General features: G+C 40.8%; 1 protein-coding gene across 37 annotated transcripts in view; it reads left to right on the top strand.

Annotated features, from left to right (window-relative positions):
• Window positions 1-19,348, top strand: part of DOCK3 (dedicator of cytokinesis 3) — a 718,052-nt gene that overhangs the window by 632,042 nt on the left and 66,662 nt on the right. For all 37 annotated transcript variants that reach the window (XM_035275648.3, XM_035275652.3, XM_035275649.3 and 34 more), the window contains one exon: window positions 1,504-1,602. In XM_035275648.3, coding sequence (XP_035131539.2) covers window positions 1,504-1,602 — 99 coding nt within the window. The remainder of the gene's footprint in view (window positions 1-1,503; window positions 1,603-19,348) is intronic.

The following is a 19,348-nucleotide window of genomic DNA, read 5'->3' on the forward strand; positions in this document are numbered from 1 at the left end:
AAGTAAAAAACATCTGGGCCGCTCTGCCTATGGAAGCCATTCTTTATTCCTTTTCTTTAAATATATATGTATTTACCAGGAAATCCCTGGCGTTTCCTGGTAACCCAGCCTTCTAACCAACATTTACACAGTGCCTGCTGTCTGCCAGACCCTGCTTTAAGCACTTGTCCAGTATTAGCTCATTTGGCAGTACTAAGGAAGTGATTCATTTTATATAGATTATGATGAGGATGATGATAATTGCAATTTATTCAGTACCTTTTTACATAATGGACTGTGTTCTTAAATGCTTTATGTACATTAACCCATCTGACCCTCATGACAAATTATAGCTTATCATGCCCATTTTTCAGATAAAAATGAGATTCATGTACATATATATTTTACATGCATGTATTTTTAATAATTTCAGTGTGGGCACAGTGGCTCTTACCTGTAATCCCAACATTTTGGGAGGTCAAGCTGGCAGATCACCTGAGGTCAGGAGTTTGAGACCAGCCTGGCCAACATGGCAAAACCCCCTCTACTAAAAATACAAAAAAAATTAGCCAGGCTTGGTGGTGGGTGCCTATAATCCCAGCTACTCTGGAGGCTGAGACAGGAGAATTGCTTATACGTAGGAGGCATAGGTTGCAGTGAGTTGAGATCATGCCATTGCACTCTAGACTGGGCAACAATAATTTCAGACAACCTAGAAAGGGTTTGAGAGACTAAAAACTGTTGTCACTTTCTCATGAGTTTATAAACATTGCCCAACTGAAGTAAATGTTCTCCCCTCCTTTTTAAGGAGGCATTTAAGAGGAGGCCATGCTTGTCTGCCCCATGCCAAAGTTGCTGTAAGATAGTTTTTGAAGTCCTTAAAGCAGGATTTTATACCATGAATCCCAGTTGAAACTTGAAGACATGTCAACATTGATACTTGTCCTTTAATTTCCACTTGTCTTAAAGCCCATAGCTTGTCCCCTCAAAAAGGTCAGTTTTAGCTCCTCTGCCTTTCAGACAGGCATATTGATCTGCTGTGTTTTGTTTCCCCAGTCCAATAACCCTGTGTAAATTCTAGGAAGTTCCAAAGAAATCATTGTAGAAGGGCTGCTCTAGCCCAGCAGAATGGGAAGAGTACAAATTCTATCCAGAGAAGGTCAAGCTCTCCCCTGTTCCAAGTATCTTCTATAGACTTCTGTACAGTGCCTTTGCAACAAAAAGCTATTTAGCCAAAACTTACCTAGGAAAAAAAAAGGGATAATATTTGTCTCACTTTGCTGTATTATTTTATTATAGTTTAAGGTTTTTTAATAGCCCCATGCTGCAGAGGCCTTATTCCCCACATTCCCTCCAGGCTTTCCTCAGCAGAAAAGAAAGCTTTTGAAGGCCGGACTTGTCATCTTTCTTCCATGATCACTGGGGCCATCTCAGACCCACCCTTCTCTCCTTGCCCTATGTGGATTGGGGGAACACAGCCCTTGCAATTGACCATGCTAAGTGTTTTTTTGGGTTGTTTCCTAGGGTGAGTATGTGTCCTGCCTTCTCTCACTGCTCCGCCAGATGTGTGACACGCATTTCCAACACCTCCTGGACAACTTCCAGAGCAAAGATGAACTCAAGGTAGGCAGTAGAACACCTTTCATCTGGGAGAGTAAGTATGCAGCCAACACTCCCCAAGAGCTTTTCCCTGTCAGGGAGATGAGTGCAAGTGACTACTAGTGTAGGATTCACCAGTCCTACTTTACAGCTAAGTATTGGCCTCCAGAAGCTGAAAGCCAGCAGTGTCCTGACATAGCTGGACCCTGGTAACAGACAAGTTTTTCTTGACTATTAGCGACCCTGTGATCATGTGCCTCTATTAGAGGCTACTCTGACCCACACTGGTTGTCAGAAAACCAGGACTCCTTCCTTTCTTAGGAAATTGGCAGTTACCCTTATATTTTCTACCTGCAAATTAGGATTTGCTGTTTTAATACCTTTAATAATAATGATGATGACAACTTTTTCATGTAAATATATTTGTGGAAGATACCTTTAGAAAGCAAGGGTATACACTGCTCATTTGCTGCCAAACACTGGGTCTGGAGCACTGAGGGGCTTATTTTTTTCACAGGTTGCTATACATAATTTAAAAAGCCAAAGCATACTACTAAATTCATAATATAAAACTGTAGTCCTAGATAGTCTTGAGGCTGAAGTGAGAGGACCGATTGAGCCTAGGAGTAATTTTTCTTTTAAATTCAATGTTTTATCTGACTCAGCCTGACTCAGATCCAGTCCCTACTCCGCAAAGGCAGCCATTTTCAATTTATTTGCTATTCTTCAGGAAGCTTCTTCTATTTTTTAGCTGTTGTTAGTTATTATCTATTTTCCTCTTTCTATGGAAAATAAGGACGATTCTCCAGAATCAATCCTCTCTGACACACACATCCTTCCTTCCATCCTCTCAATGTTGTTTTCACATATTTTTGTTTACATTTGTTATCTTTTCTTTATTACAGCTAAATAAGAACTCTTGTGAGCCAAGACTGTCCTGGGATTATATTTTTCTTGTAGAACAGTAATGTCCAGTCTTTTGACTTCCCTAGGCCACATTGGAAGAATTGTCTTGGGTCACACATTAAATACACTAACAATATCTGATGGGCTAAAAAAAAAAATACACAAACACGCACACATACAAATAATGTTTTGAGAAAGTTTACAAATTTGTGTTGGGCTGCATTCAAAGCCATACTGGGCTGCATGCAGCCCATGGGCCATGAGTTAGACAAGCTTGTTATACAACTTACTGTTTTTGTAAAAATTGCCTCTTTTTTTAATTTCCTTATGTTTTGGTCTTCATATTGGCAAGCATTTCCCACTCTTGCTATCTTCTTTCTAATATCCCTCTTCTTCCAGCTTGCCTTATGGGCAAATCTGTCAGATGTCAGGTCACTTTTTTTCCTGGAGATTTTCTCCCCTACTGCTTTTATTTATTTCAGTATCTGTCTTTTGTGTTGGAGACTCTCCTCCTACAGACTTTCCTGTAGAGACTCCTAGATGACAGTGTGTATCTAAAAATGAAGTTCTTTTGTGCTGATTACAAATTCTATGTATAGGCAGGGCTTTCTCTAGCAGGCTTCCTTGTAGATGGCCAAAGAGGATCTGGCCTTTTGATCAGAGCGTTCCCTGATTCCTATATCTGGAGGAATTGGACTTGTACATTCCCCAGAGAGGAGTCTTTCACACCTCCTGGAAATGGAGTAACCTGCCAATATTTTAGGAACCAAATAGCAAAAAGAGACTGTGAGTCTTCAGTTCTTCAGGTAAACTTTCTCTAAATGCTTTTTTTCATTTTGGCACCTCAGCCCTCAGCTGTTAATGTATCCTTGAGGACAGATCCTCAGTGATCAACTCCTCCAGACAGTAGCCCTCAGTACTCTGGCAGGGTAAGCAGAGGCTTATTAGCTAGTGACATGAGTTGGCAGAGGGGATATTAGACTTTAAGCTTCCTATTCTTAGCCCTCACACCTTAGATTATGGGAAGTGACTAGTGGTGCTTCAATTTGTGTGCCTGGCTTCTTATTGTTCTCATTCCCAAAGGCCCTTGGCTATTGGTGTTCCCAGGTCTCTTAAGTCAATTACCACAATTTCTCCTTTTTTTTTAAGTTTTCAGTATTTGTTGACTGCATTTGCTTACTGTCTTCTCCCCTCCTGTTTTCTCTGTCTGTGTGGGTCTGTGCATTTCTCTTTCTTGACTATTATTTTAGACAATTTGAGGAGAAGCCATGATAGGGAACATATTCTGTCTGCCACACTGAATATGAAGCTTTGTATGTGTTTTCTTTTTTTATGACAGCATTATTGAGATATAATTATCATACCATAAAATTTATACTTTTAAAAGTGTACAATTTAATGTTTCTGATTATATCCATCTTAAAAAGACTTATCACAAATAGTGACATCAAGTTAATAATTTAAAACTTCCGGCTGGGCACAGTGGCTCTTGCCTGTAATCCCAGCACTTTGGGAGGCCGAGGTGGGCAGATCACCTGAGGTCAAGAGTTCAAGACCAGCCTGGTCAACATGGGGAAACCCCATCTCTACTAAAAATACAAAAATTAGCCAGGCATTGTGACAGGCACCTATAATACCAGCTACTCAGGAGGCTGAGGCATGAGAATCGCTTGAACTCAGGAGGCAAAGGTTAGAGTGAGCCAAGATTGCACTACTGCACTCCAACCTGAAGGATAGAGCAAGACTCTGTCTCAGAAAAAAAAAAAATCTACACATGAAAGAATGAATTTGCATCTCTACCTTATACTATATACAGAATTAACTTGGAATGGATTTAAGACCTAAATGTAAGAGCTAAAACTATGAAACTCTTGGAGGAAAACATAGTAGTGTATCTTGTCACATTAAGCAGAGATTTCATAGATATGAAACCAAAGTGCTAACAACAAAAGAAAAAAATAGGTAAGTTAGACTTCATCGAAGTTAAAAATGTTTTTGCCTCAAAGGATGCCATCAAAAAAGTGAAAGATAACCCACAGAATGGGAGGAAATATTTGCAAGTCATACATCTAGTAAATGACTTGTGGTCTAGAATATATTCAAAAATACACCTACCACTCAAAGATAGAAAACCCAATTTAAAAATGGTCAAAGGATTTGACAGACACATAGCCAATAAGCACGAGAAAAGATACTCCACATTATTACTCATTAGAGTAATAATGTGGAGCAAATTAAATCCACAAGATAGCACTTCACACTGACAGGAGATTTAATAGGCCAGGCATCGTGGCTCATGCCTGTAATCCTAGCACTTTGGGAGGTTAAGTCAGGAGGCATTAAGTCAGGAGTTGGGACAAGCCTGGACAATAGAACAAGATTCTATCTTTACCAAAAAAAAAAAAAATGTAATTAGGTGAGTGTAGTGGTGCATGCCTGTGGCCCCAGCTTAGTCCCAGCTAAATTTATTGAGACTTTCTTCATTCAGGAGACTGAGGCAGGAGGATCCCTTGGGTTCAGGAGCCAATGCAGCAGTGAGCTATGATTGTGCCACTGCACTGCAGCCTGGGCAACAGAGTGAGACCCCATCTCAAAAACATAAAAAGTAGATACAATGAAGAAGACAAATATTGGAATTAATTCTTTAAACATTTCATAGAATTTAGTAGTGAAACCATCTTGTCCTAGAATTTTCTTTGTGAAAAGCTTTTTAATTATTTGATCTTTCGCTTGTGAATAGGTATACTCAGATTTTCTGCATGAATGAACTTTGGTAGCTTGTAACTTCCTAAGAATTTGTCAATTTCATCTAGGTTCTATAATTTGTTGGCATGCATTTGTTCATAGTAGAACCATGTAATCCTTTCTGATTTTATAACATCGGTAATTATGTCACTTCTTTTGTTCCTAATTTTATTAATGTGAGTTCTCTTTTTCTTTCTTGGTCAATGTAACTAAAAGTTTGTCTATCTTGTTGATCTTTTCAAAGAATCAATTTTTTAAATTTCAATTTTGATTTTAAGTTATAGGGTTATGTGCAGGATGTGCAGGTTTGTTACATATGTAAATGTGTGCCATGGTGGTTTCCTGCACCTATCACCTCATCACCTAGGCATTAAGCCTAGCATGCATTAGCTATTTTTCCTAATGCTCTCCCTCCCCTCACCTCACTCCCCAACAAGACCCAGTCTGTGTTGTTTTCCTTCCTGTGTCCATGTGATCTCATTGTTCAGCTCCCACTTATAAGTGAGAGCATACAGTATTTGGTTTTCTGTTCCTGTGTTAGTTTGCTGAGAATAATGGCTTCCTGCTCTATCCATGTCCCCACAAAGGACATGATTTTATTCCTTTTTATGGCTCCATAGTATTACATGGTGTATATGTACCCCATTTTCTTTATCCAGTCTAACATCGATGGACATTTGGGTTGATTTCATGTGTTTGCTATTGTGAGTAGTGCTGCAGTGAACATACACAGGCATGTATCTTTGTAATAGAATGATTTGTATTCCTTTGGGCATATATCCAGTAATGGGATTGCTGGACCAAATGGTATTTCTGCTTCTAGGTCTTTGAGGAATTGCCACACTATCTTCCACATGATTGAACTAATTTACATTCCCACCAATAGTGTAAAAGTGTTCCCATTTTTCCACAGCCTCACCAGCATCTGTTGTTTCTTGCCTTTTAATAATTGACATTCTGACTGGTGTGAGATGTTTTATCATTGTGGTTTTGATTTGCATTTCACTAATGCAGTGATGTTGAGCTTTTTTCATATGTTTATTGGCTGCTTAAATGTCTTCTTTTGAAAAGTATCTGTTCATATCCTTTGCCTACTTTTTAATGTGGTTGTTTTTTTCTTATAAATTTGTTTAAGTTATTTGTAGATTCTGGATATTAGATCTTTGTCAGGTGGATAGATTGTAAAACTTTTCTCCCATTCTGTAGGTTGTCTGTTTATTCCGATCTAATTTCTTTTGCTGTGCATAAGCTCTTTAGTTTAATTAGATCCCATTTGTCTATTTTTGCTTTTTTTGAAATTGCTTTTGATGTTTTTATCATGAAGTCTTTGCCAGTGCCTATGTCCTGAGTAGTATTGCCTAGATTTTCTTCTAGGGTTATTATAGTTTTGGGTTTGACCTTTAAGTCTTTAAACCATCTTCAGTTAATTTTTTTTTTTTTTTTTTGAGATGGAGTTTCGCTCTTGTTATCCAGGCTGGAGTGCAATGGCGTGATCTCGGCTCACCGCAACCTCCACCTCCTGGGTTCAGGCAATTCTCCTGCCTCAGCCTCCTGAGTAGCTGGGATTACAGGCATGTGCCACCATGCCCAGCTAAGTTTTTGTATTTTTAGTAGAGACAGGGTTTCATCATGTTGACCAGGATGGTCTCAATCTGTTGACCTCGTGATCCACCCGCCTCGGCCTCCCAAAGTGCTGGAATTAAAGGCTTGAGCCACCGCACCCAGCCCAGTTAATTTTTATATAAGGTGTAAGGGGCCGGGCGTGGTGGCTCACGCCTGTGATCTCAGCACTTTGGGAGGCTGAGGCAGGCAGATCACGAGGTCAGAAATTTGAGACTAGTCTGGCTCTTTGAAAACCAGCACAAGACAAGGGTGCCCTCTCTTGTGAAACCCTGTCTCTACTAAAAATACAAAAAATTAGCCAGGTGTGGTGGTGTGCACCTGTAATCCCAGCTACGTGGGAGGCTGAGGCAGGAGAATTGCTTGAACCCAGGAGGCAGAAGATGCAGTGAGCCAAGACCGTGCCATTGTACTACAACCCGAGACTCCATCTCAAAAAAAAAAAAGAATGCTTGTGATTTTTGCACATTTATTTTGTATCCTGAGACTTTGCTGAAGTTGCTTATCAGCTCAATCAACTTTTGGGCTGAGATGATGGGATATTCTAGATATAGGATCATGTCATCTGCAAACAGAAACAGTTTGACTTCCTCACTTCCTATTTGAATACTCTTTATTTCTTTCTCTTGCCTGATTTCCCTGACCAGAACTTCCAATACTGTGTTGAATAGGGGTGGTGAGAGAGGGTATCCTTGTCTTGTGCCAATTTTCAAGGGAAATGCTTCTAGCTTTTGCCCATTCAGTATGATATTGGCTGTGGGTTTGTCATAAATGGCTCTTATTATATTGAAATATGTTCCATCAATACCTAGTTTATTGAGAGTTTTTAACATAAAGGGATATTGAATTTTATCAAAGGCCTTTCTGTATCTACTGAGATAATCAAGTGTTTGTCTTTAATTCTGTTTATGTTTAGTTCTGTTCATCAGTAAATGAATTACATTTATTAATTTGCGTATGTTGAACCAGCCTTGCATCCCAAGGGTGAAGCCCACTTCATCATGGTGGATGAGCTATTTGATGTGCTGCTGGATTTGGTTTGCTGGTGTTTTATTGGGGATTTTTACACCAATGTTCATCAGGGATAATGGCCTGAAGTTTTCTTTTTTATTGTGGTATATCTGCCAGGTTTTGGTAACAGGATGATACTAACCTAATAAAATGAGTTAGGGAGAAGTCCCTCCTTTTCAATTGTTTGGAATAATTTCAGAAGAAATGGTACCAGCTCCTCTTTGTACCTCTGGTAGAATTCAGCTGTGAATTTGTCTGGTCCTGGGCTTTTTTTGTTTGGTAGGCTATTTATTACTGCCTCAATTTCAGAACTTGTTATTTGTCTGTTCAGGGATTCAACTTCTTCCTGGGAGGCTATACATGTCCAGGAATTTATTTATTTTTTCTAGATTTTCTAGTTTATGTGCATATAGGTGTTTATAGTATTCTCTGATGGTTGTTTGTGTTCCTATAGGGTCAGTGGTGGTATCCCCTTTATCATTTTTGTTGTGCCTATTTGATTCTTCTCTCTTTCTTCTTTATTAATCTAGCTAGCAGTCTATTTTATTAATTTTTTTAAAAACCAGCTCCTGGATTCAGTGATTTTTTTTTTTTTGAATGGTTTTTCATGTCTCTGTCTCCTTCAGTTCTGCTCTCATCTTGGTGATTTTTTGTCTACTGCTAACTTTTGGGTTTGTTTGCTCTTGGTTCTCTAGCTCTTTTAGTTGTGACATTAGAAAGATTTATTTGAGATATTGCTAGCTTTTTGATGTGGGCATTTAGTGCTATAAATTTCCCTCTTAACACTTTTTTAGCTGCATCCCAGAGAATCTGGTACATTATCTCTTTGTTCCTATTGGTTTCAGATAACTTCTTGATTTCTGCCTTAATTTCATTATTTACCCAGGAATCATTCAAGAGCAGGTTGTTCAATTTCCCTGTAGTTGTGTCGTTCTGAGTGAGTTTCTTCATTTTGAGTTCTAATTTGATTGCACTGTGGTCTGAGATCCTGCTTGTTATGATTTCAGTTCTTTTGCATTCACTGAGAAGTGTTTTACTTCCAGTTGTGTGATTGACTTTAGAGTAAGTGGCATGTGGTGCTGAGAAGAATGTATATTCTTTTATTTTTGGGTGAAGAGTTCTGTAGATATCTATCAGGTCTAGTTGATCCAGAGCTGAGTTCAAATCCTGAATATCCTTGTTAATTTTCTGTCTCAATGATCTGTCTAATATTGACAGTGGAGTGTTAAAGTCCCCCACTATTATGTGGTAGTCTTAAGTCTCTTTATAGGTCTTTAAGAAGTTGTTTTATGAATCTGGGTGCTTCTGTATTGGGTACATATATATTTAGGATAGTTAGCTTTTCTTGTTGAATTGATCCCTATGAAATGACCTTTGTCTTTTTTATTTTTGTTGGTTTAAAGTCTGTTTTGTCAGAAACTAGGATTGTAACCCTGGCTTTTTTTCTGTTTTCCGTTTGCTTGTTAAATTTTCTTCCATCCCTTTATTTTGAGCCTATGTGTGTCTTTGCATGTGAGATGGGTCTCTTGAATACAGCACACTGATGGGTCTTGACTTTTTGTACAGTTTGCCATTCTGTGTCTTTTAATTGAGGCATTTAGCCTATTCACATTTAAGGTTAATATTGTTATGTATAAATTTGATTCTGTTATCATAATGCTAGTTGACTATTTTTCAAACTTGATGTAGTTGCTTCATAGTGTCTTTGGCGTTTATACTTCAGTGTGTTTTTGAACTGGCTAGTAATGGTTTTTCCTTCCCATATTTAATGCTTCCTTCAGGAGTTCTTGCAAGGCAGGTCTGGCAGTGACAAATTCCCTCCTCATTGGGTTGTCTGAAAAGGATTTTACTTCTTCACTTATGAAGCTTAGTTTGGCCAGATATGAAACTGTAGGCTGGAAATTCTTTTCTTTAAGAATGTTGAGTCCACCACTACCGAGGCAACCCGCCCCAATTGAGATACACGCCCACTGCTGACGCAGCCAGGCATTGCCGAGGCAACCCATCCCTACTGAGATACACGCCCACTGCGGACGCAGCCTCCCGTTGCCGAGGCAACCCGTCCCTACTGAGATACACGCCCTCTGCTGACGCAGCCTGCCGTTGCCGAGGCAACACGCTACAAGGAAGAGACTCCGCCGCAGGGCGTGGCGGAGACCACAGCAGAGCCTGCAGGAACAGGGCTAATCACACAACAGCAGGGCGGAGACTCGGCAGGCAAACAGTGGCTAGTCTGCCTCCTAGCTGGGCAGGACACCTCAACGGACATTGAAAAATAAAGCCCAAACCCCCCAACACAGAGCATTTGAGAAAAAAAGGGTTTTTTTAATGAGCTCTGTTGCAGCAGAATCAAACATAGCAGCCTAACAGCCCTGAATGAACAACAGAGCTCACAGCTCAGAAATTGAGCTCCTAAAAAGAACAGACTGTCTCCTCAAGCAGCTCCCTGACCCCTCTATATCCAAAAGACTGACATTTGGCAGGCATCATCCTGGGACAAAGATAGCAGAAAAAGAAACGGGTAGCATCCCTCACTGTGCCACAGCTGCTAGAGGTGCACCCCAGACAAGCAGGGCCTGGAGTGGACCTCAGCAGTCATACAGCGAAGGGGCTAGGCTGGTAGAAGGAAAACCAAGTAACAGAAATACTTCATCATCAACAATCTGGGTGTCCACTCAGAGACCCAATCGAAAAGTCAGCAACTACGCAGATGACAAGTGGATAAACCCACAAAGATGGGAAGAAACCAGCGAAAAAAGGAGGAAAACACCCGAAACCAGAACACCTCGCCTCCTAGAAAGGACCAAAACTCCTCACCAGCAAGGGAACAAAGCTGGACGGAGAATGACTGTGACGAAATGACGGAATTAGACTTCAGAAGGTGGATAATGAGAAACTTTTGTGAGCTAAAAGAACATGTATTAAATCAATGCAAACAAACTAAGGAACTTAAAAAAAGATATGAGGAAATGATAACAAGAATGGATAACTTAGGAATATGAATGAATTAAAGGAGCTGAAAAACACAATACGAGAACTTTGTGAAGCATGCACAAGTTTCAATAGCCGAATTGACCAAGCAGAAGAAAGAATATCTGAAGTCGAAGACCAACTCAATGAAATAAAACGAGAAACCAAGATTAGAGAAAAAAGCGCAAAAAGGAATGAACAAAGTCTCCAAGAAATGTGGGACTATGTGAAAAGACCTAACCTACGTTTGATAGGTGTACCAGAAGGGGACGAAGAGAATGAATCCAAGCTGAAAAATACTCTTCGGGACATCATCCAGGAAAACTTCCCCCACCTAGCAAGACAGGCCAACACTCAAATGCAGGAAATACAGAGAACACCACAAAGATATTCTGCAAGAAGAGCAACCCCAAGGCACATAATTGTCAGATTCAACAAGGTTGAAATAAAGGAGAAAATACTAAGGGCAGCCAGAGAGAAAGGTCGAGTTACCCACAAAGGGAAGCCCATCAGACTCACAGCAGATCTCGCGGCAGAAACACTACAAGCCAGAAGAGAGTGGGGGCCAATATTCAACATTCTTAAAGAAAAGAACTTTCAACCCAGAATTTCATATCCAGCCAAACTGAGCTTCAGAAGTGAAGGAAAAATAAAATCCTTTGCGAACAAGCAAGTACTCAGAGATTTTGTCACCACCAGGCCTGCTTTACAAGAGCTCCTAAAAGAGGCACTACACACAGAAAGGAACAACCAGTACCAGCCATTCCAAAATCACACTAAATGCTAAAGAGCATCAACATAATGAAGAATCTACAACAACTAACAGGCAAAACAGCCACTTAGCATCAAAATGGCAGTATCAAATTCACACATAACAATATTAACCCTAAATGTAAATGGACTAAATGCACCAATCAAAAGACACAGACTGGCAAATTGGATAAAAATCCAAAACCCATCAGTGTGCTGTATCCAGGAAACCCATCTCACATGCAAGGATACACAAAGGCTCAAAATAAAGGGATGGAGGAAGATTTACCAAGCTAATGGAAAGCAAAAAAAAGCAGGAGTTGCAATTCTCATCTCTGATAAAATAGACTTTAAAGCAACAAAGATCAAAAGAGACAAAGAAGGCCATTACATAATGGTAAAAGGATCGATAAAACAAGAAGAGCTAACGATCCTAAACATATATGGACCCAATGCAGGAGCACCCAGATACATAAGGCAAGTTCTTAATGACTTACAAAGAGACTTAGACTCCCACACAATAATAGTGGGAGACTTTAACACTCCACTGTCAATATTAGACAGATCAACCAGACAGAAAATCAACAAGGATATCCAGGGCTTGAACTCAGACCTAGAGCAAGCAAACCTGATAGACATTTACAGAACTCTCCACCCCAAATCCACAGAATATACATTCTTCTCAGCACCACATTACACCTACTCAAAAATTGACCACATAATTGGAAGTAAAGCACTGCTCAACAAATGCAAAACAACTGAAATCATAACAAACAGCCTCTCAGACCATAGTGCAATCAAGTTAGAACTCAGAATACAGAAACCAACCCAGAACCGCACAACTTCATGGAAACTGAAGAACTGGCTCTTGAATGTTGACTGGGTAAACAATGAAATGAAGTCAGAAATAAAGAAGTTCTTCGAAACCAATGAGAACGAAGACACAACATGCCAGAATCTCTGGGACACATTTAAAGCAGTCTCTAGAGGAAAGTATATAGCAATAAGTGCCCATATGAGGAGAATGGAGAGATCCAAAATTGACACCCTATCATCAAAATTGAAAGAGCTAGAGGAGCAAGATCAAAAAAACTCAAAACCCAGCAGAAGACAAGAAATAACTAAGATCAGAGCTGAACTGAAGGAGATTGAGACACGAAAAACCCTTCAAAAAATCAATAAATCCAAGAGCTGGTGTTTTGAAAAGATCAACTAAATAGACAGACCACTAGCCAGATTGATTAAAAAGAAAAGAGAGAACAACCAAATAGATGCAATAAAAAATGATAAAGGGGAAATCACCACAGATTCCACAGAAATTCAAACCATCATCAGAGAATATTACAAACAACTCTATGCACATAAACTAGTAAACCTGGAAGAAATGGATAAATTCCTGGACTCCTGTGTCCTCCCAAACCTAAACCAGGAGGAAGCTGAAACTATGAATAGACCAATAACAAGGTCAGAAGTCGAGACAGCAATTAAGAGCCTACCACACAAAAAAAGCCCAGGTCCAGACGGGTTCACAGCCGAATTCTACCAGACACACAAAGAGGAGCTGGTACCATTCCTTCTAAAACTATTTCAAACAATCCAAAAAGAAGGAATACTTCCCAAATCATTTTACGAGACCAACATCATTCTGATACCAAAACCCGGCAGAGACCCAACAAGAAAAGAAAACTTCAGGCCAATATCCATGATGAACATAGATGCAAAAATCTTCCATAAAATATTGGCAAGCCGAATGCAACAGCAAATCAAAAAACTTATTCACCATGATCAAGTAGGATTCATCCCGGGGATGCAAGGCTGGTTCAACATACGCAAGTCTATAAACATAATTCATCACATAAACAGAACCAAAAACAAAAACCACATGATTATCTCAATTGACGCAGAGAAGGCATTTGACAAAATTCAACAGCCCTTTATGCTAAAAACCCTCAATAAACTCGGTATCGATGGAACGTATCTCAAAGTAATAAAAGCTATTTATGACAAACCAACAGCCAATATCATACTGAATGGGCAAAAACTGGAAGCATTCCCTTTGAAATCTGGCACTAGACAAGGATGCCCTCTTTCACCACTCCTATTCAATATAGTTCTGGAAGTTCTAGCCAGAGCAATCAGGCAAGAAAAAGAAATAAAGGGTATTCAAATAGGAAAGGTGGAAGCCAAATTGTCTCTATTTGCAGACGACATGATAGTATACCTAGAAGACCCCATCACCTCAGCCCAAAAACTCCTGAAACTGATAAGCAACTTCAGCAAAGTCTCAGGATATAAAATCAATGTGCAAAAATCACAAGCATTCGTCTACACCAATAACAGACTTAAAGAGAGCCAAATCAAGAACGAACTGCCATTCACAATTGCTACAAAAAGAATAAAATACCTTGGAATACAACTCACAAGGAACGTAAGGGACCTATTCAAGGAGAACTACAAACCACTGCTCAACGAAATCAGAGAGGACACAAGCAGATGGAGAAACATTCCATGTTCATGGTTAGGAAGAATTAACATTGTGAAAATGGCCATACTGCCCAAAGTAATTTACAGAATCAACACTATCCCCATCAAGCTACCATCGACTTTCTTCACAGAACTGGAAAAAACCACCATGAACTTCATATGGAACCAAAAGAGAGCCCGCATAGCCAAGTCATTTCTAAGCAAAAAGAACACAGCGGGGGGCATCACACTACCGGATTTCAAACTATACTACAAGGCTACAGTAATCAAAACAGCATGGTACTGGTACCAAAACAGAGATATAGACCAATGGAACAAAACAGAGGCATCAAAGGCAACACAACATATCTACAACTATACAATCTTTGATAAACCTGACAAAAACAAGCAAGGGGGAAAGGATTCCCTGTTTAACAAATGGTGTTGGGAAAACTGGCTAGCCATGTGCAGAAAGCAGAAACTGGACCCCTTCCTGACACCTTACACTAAAATTAACTCCAGATGGATTAAAGAATTAAACATAAGACCTGGCACGATAAAAACCCTAGAAGGAAATCTAGACAAAACTATCCAGGACATAGGAGTAGGCAAGGACTTCATGAACAAAACACCAAAAGCATTGGCAACAAAAGCCAAAATAGACAAATGGGACCTAATGAAACTCCACAGCTTCTGCACGGCAAAAGAAACAGTCACTAGAGTTGATCGGCAACCAACAGAATGGGAAAAAATTTTTGCAGTTTACCCATCTGACAAAGGGCTGATATCCAGAATTGACAAAGAACTCAAACGGATTTACAGGAAAAAAACAAACAAGCCCATTCAAAAGTGGGCAAAGGATATGAACAGACACTTTACGAAAGAAGACATATATGAGGCCAACAATCATATGAAAAAATGCTCATCGTCACTGATCATCAGAGAGATGCAAATCAAAACCACATTGAGATACCATCTCACGCCAGTTAGAATGGCGATCATTAAAAAATCTGGAGACAACAGATGCTGGAGAGGCTGTGGAGAAAAAGGAACACTTTTACACTGTTGGTGGGAGTGTAAATTAGTTCAACCATTGTGGAAGACAGTGTGGCGATTCCTCAAGGCCTTAGAAATAGAAATTCCATTTGACCCAGCAATCCCATTACTGGGTATATATCCAAAAGACTATAAATTGTTCTAGTATAAGGACACATGTACACGAATGTTCATTGCAGCACTGTTTACAATAGCAAAGACCTGGAATCAACCAAAATGCCCATTGATAATAGACTGGATTGGAAAAATGTGGCACATATACACCATGGAATATTATGCAGCAATCAGAAATGATGAGTTTGTGTCATTTGTAGGGACATGGATGAATCCGGAGAACGTCATCCTCAGCAAACTGACACAAGAACAGAAAATGAAACACCGCATATTCTCACTCATAGGCAGGTGATGAAAAATGAGAACACATGGACACAGAAAGGGGAGTACTAAACACTGGGGTCTATTGGGGGGAAAAGGGGAGTACTAAACACTGGGGTCTATTGGGGGGAAAAGGGGAGGGCCAGTGGGAGGGGGAGGTGGGGAGGGATAGCCTGGGGAGAAGTGCCAAATGTGGGTGAAGGGGAAAAGGAAAGAAAAGCGCACTGCCATGTGTGTTTCTACGCAACTGTCTTGCATGCTCTGCCCATGTACCCCAAAACCTAAAATCCAATAAAACATTAAAAAAAAAAAGAATGTTGAGTATTGGTCCCCAATCTGTTCTGGCTTATAGGGTTTCTGCTGAGAAGTCTGCTGTTAGTCTGATGGGCTTCCCTTTGTAGGTGACCTGGCCTTTCCCTATGGCTGCCCTTAACATTTTTTCCTTCATTTTGACCTTGGAGAATCTGATGAATATGTGTCTTGGGGTTGATCTTCTCATGGAGCATCTTACTGGGGTTCTCCGGATTTCCTGAATTTGAATGATGGCCTGTCTTGTTAGGTTGGGGAAGTTCCTGAATGATACCCTGAAGTATGCTTTCCAACTTGGCTCTGTTCTCCCTGTCTCTTTCAGGTATCCCAATCAGTCATAAGTCATAGGTTTGGTCTTTTTACACATTCTCATAGTTCTCATAGGTTTTGTTTGTTCCTTTTCATTTTTTTTTCTCTGATCTTGTCTGCCTTATTTCAGAAAGATAGTCTTCAAGCTCTGAAATTCTTTTCTCTGCTTGGTCTATGCAGTTATTGGTACTTGTGGTTGCATTGCGAAGTTCTCATGTTGTGTTTTTCAGCTCCGTGAGGTAATTTATATTCCTCTCTAAAACTGGTTATTCTGGTAACAGCTCTTGTAATGTTTTATCATGGTTCTTTGCTTCTTTGCACTGAGATGGAACATGCTCTTTTAGCCCAGTGAAGTTAGTTATTACCCACCTTCTGAAGCCTACTTCTGTTCATTCATCTCAGCCTCTGCCCAGTTCTTTGCCATTGCTGGAGAGTTGTGGCAATCATTTAGAGAAGAGGCACTATGCCTTTTTGAGTTTTCAGTGTTTTTTCACTGATTCTTTCTCATCTTCATGAGTCCGTCTAGCTTCAATCTTTGAGGCTGCTGACATTTGGATGGGGTTTTTGTGGGGACTTTTTTGTTGATGCTGTTGTTGTTGTTTTCTGTTTGTTTTTCTTTTAACAATCAGGCCCCTCTTCTGTAGGGCTGCTGTGGTTTGCTAGGGGTTCACTCCAGATCCTATTCACCTGGGTTCCTCCCACACCTGGAGGTGTCACCTGAGGAGGCTGCATTACAGCAAAGATGGGTGCCTGCTCCTTCCTCCTCTGTCCCCAAGGACCACTGACCTGATGCCAGTGGGAATGTTCCTGTATAAGGTGTCTGGCATCCCCTGTTTGAGTGTCTCACCCAGTCAGGGGACACAGGATCTGGGACCCACTTAATGAAGCACTCGGGCTGCCCCTTGGCAGAGGGAGTGTGCTGTGCTGCGGAGAATCCCACTTGTCTGGGCTGCCTGGATTCCTCAGAGCAAGCAGGGGAAAGACTAGGTCTGCCAGTCCCTGGAGATTATGGCTGCCCTCAGTCCCAGGGAGATCAAAGTTCTGTCCCTAAAACCCTGGCTGGAGTTGCTGAAATACCTGCAGGGAGGCCCCAGGTAGGGAAGAGGAATGGTTCAGGGTCCAGCCTAAAGTGGCAGTCTGGCCACAATCTGCCACAGCCAGTGTGGCAGTTTGGGTCTAAACCATCCAGTCTCCTCAACACCAGCAGGGGGAGACAACAGACTGGAGCCACAGTGATGGCTGCCACCCCTCCCCTAGGGAGCTAGTAATCTTAGGCAGCAGGCTGCCATAGTGATGCCTGCCACCCCTCCCCTGGGGAGCTCAGACCTCTTAGGCAGCAGGCAGCCATAGTGATGGTGGCCTCCCCTCCCTCAGGAGCTCAATTGTCTTAGACAGCAGACAGTTTCAGTGATAGCTGCCACCCCTCTCCCAGGGAGCTCAGTTTTCTTAGGCAGCAGGCAAACACAGTGATGATGGCTGCCCCTCTTCCTAGGAACTTAGTAGTTTTAGGCAGCCTCCAGCTGAGTGGCCACTGAGAATCTGCACAGCTCTGTGCTTGGGATCCAAGGCCCTGTTGGTGTGGGCTCTTGAGTTGAATCTCCTGATCTATGGGTTGCACAGATCTGTGGAAAAAACATGGTTTCCCAGGCAGGGTAGCATGATCCTTCACCACCTCCCTTGACTGGGGGTGGGGGCCCTCTAACCCCATGTGGCTCCCAGGTGGGCCATTGCACCACCCTGCTTTTCCTCACCTTCCATGGGTCATGCCAACTGCCTAGTCAGTCCAGTGAGAGAACCTGGATGCCTTGGTTGCTGCTGCAGTTTCACTCACAGTTTTGGTTCTTCTTGGTGGGAGCCCCTGACTGCAGTTCTTTTTCATTGGCCATCTTCACCCCTCTGATTTTATTTCTTTTAAATGTATTGGGACTTTCTTTATGGCCTAACATATGATCTATCCTAGAGAAGAGAATGCACGTATTTTTCCTTCTGTGTGCATTTGAGGAAAACCTGTGTATTCTACTGTTGTTAGATGGAGTATTCTATAGATGTCTGTTAGAGCTAGATAGTTCATAATATTGCTCAAGTTTTTTATTTCTTTGCTGATCTTCTGTCTAGTTGTTTGGCTGTTAGTGGTATATCAAAATCCCCAACTATTGCTGAATTGTCTACTTTTGCTTTCCATTCTGTCAATTTTTGCGTTATATATTTTGAGGCTGTGTTTTTAGGTTGCATATGTGTTTACAATTATGTCTTTCTGGGAGGTATCACACTACTGGACTTCAAACTATACTACAAGGCTACAGTAATCAAAACAGCATGGTACTGGCACCAAAACAGAGATATAGACGAATGGAACAGAACAGAGGCCTCAGAGGCAACACAAAATATCTACAACCATACGATCTTTGATAAACCTGACAAAAATAAGCAATGGGGAAAGAATTCCCTGTTTAATAAATGGTGTTGGGAAAACTGACTAGCTATGTGCAGAAAGCAGAAACTGGACTCCTTCCTGACATCTGACACTAAAATTAACTCCAGATAGATTAAAGACTTAAACATAAGACCTAACACCATAAACACCCTAGAAGAAAATCTAGGCAAAACCATTCAGGACATAGGAGTAGGCAAGGACTTCATGACCAAAACACCAAAAGCTTTGGCAACAAAAGCCAAAATAGACAAATGGGACCTAATGAAACTCCACAGCTTCTGCACAGCAAAAGAAACAGTCATTAGAGTGAATCGGCAACCAACAGAATGGGAAAAAATGTTTGCAGTTTACCCATCTGACAAAGGGCTGATATCCAGAATTTACAAAGAACTCAAACAGATTTACAAGAAAAAAACAAACAAGCCCATTCAAAAGTGGGTAAAGGATATGAACAGACACTCTACAAAAGAAGACATACATGAGGCCAACAAACATGAAAAAATACTCATCATCACTGGTCATCAGAGAGATGCAAATCAAAACCTCATTGAGATACCATCTCACGCCAGTTAGAATGCCGATCATTAAAAAATCTGGAGACAACAGATGCTGGAGAGGATGTGGAGAAATAGGAACACTTTTACACTGCTGGTGGGAGTATAAATTAGTTCAACCATTGTGGAAGACAGTGTGGCGATTCCTCAAGGACCTAGAAATAGAAATTCCATTTGACCCAGCAATCCCATTACTGGGTATATATCCAAAGGACAATAAATCGTTCTGCTATAAGGACACATGCAACGAATGTTCATTGCAGCACAG

This window comes from Callithrix jacchus, chromosome 15 (genome assembly GCF_049354715.1).
Source record: "Callithrix jacchus isolate 240 chromosome 15, calJac240_pri, whole genome shotgun sequence".
In the NCBI taxonomy this organism is placed as follows: domain Eukaryota; kingdom Metazoa; phylum Chordata; class Mammalia; order Primates; family Cebidae; genus Callithrix; species Callithrix jacchus.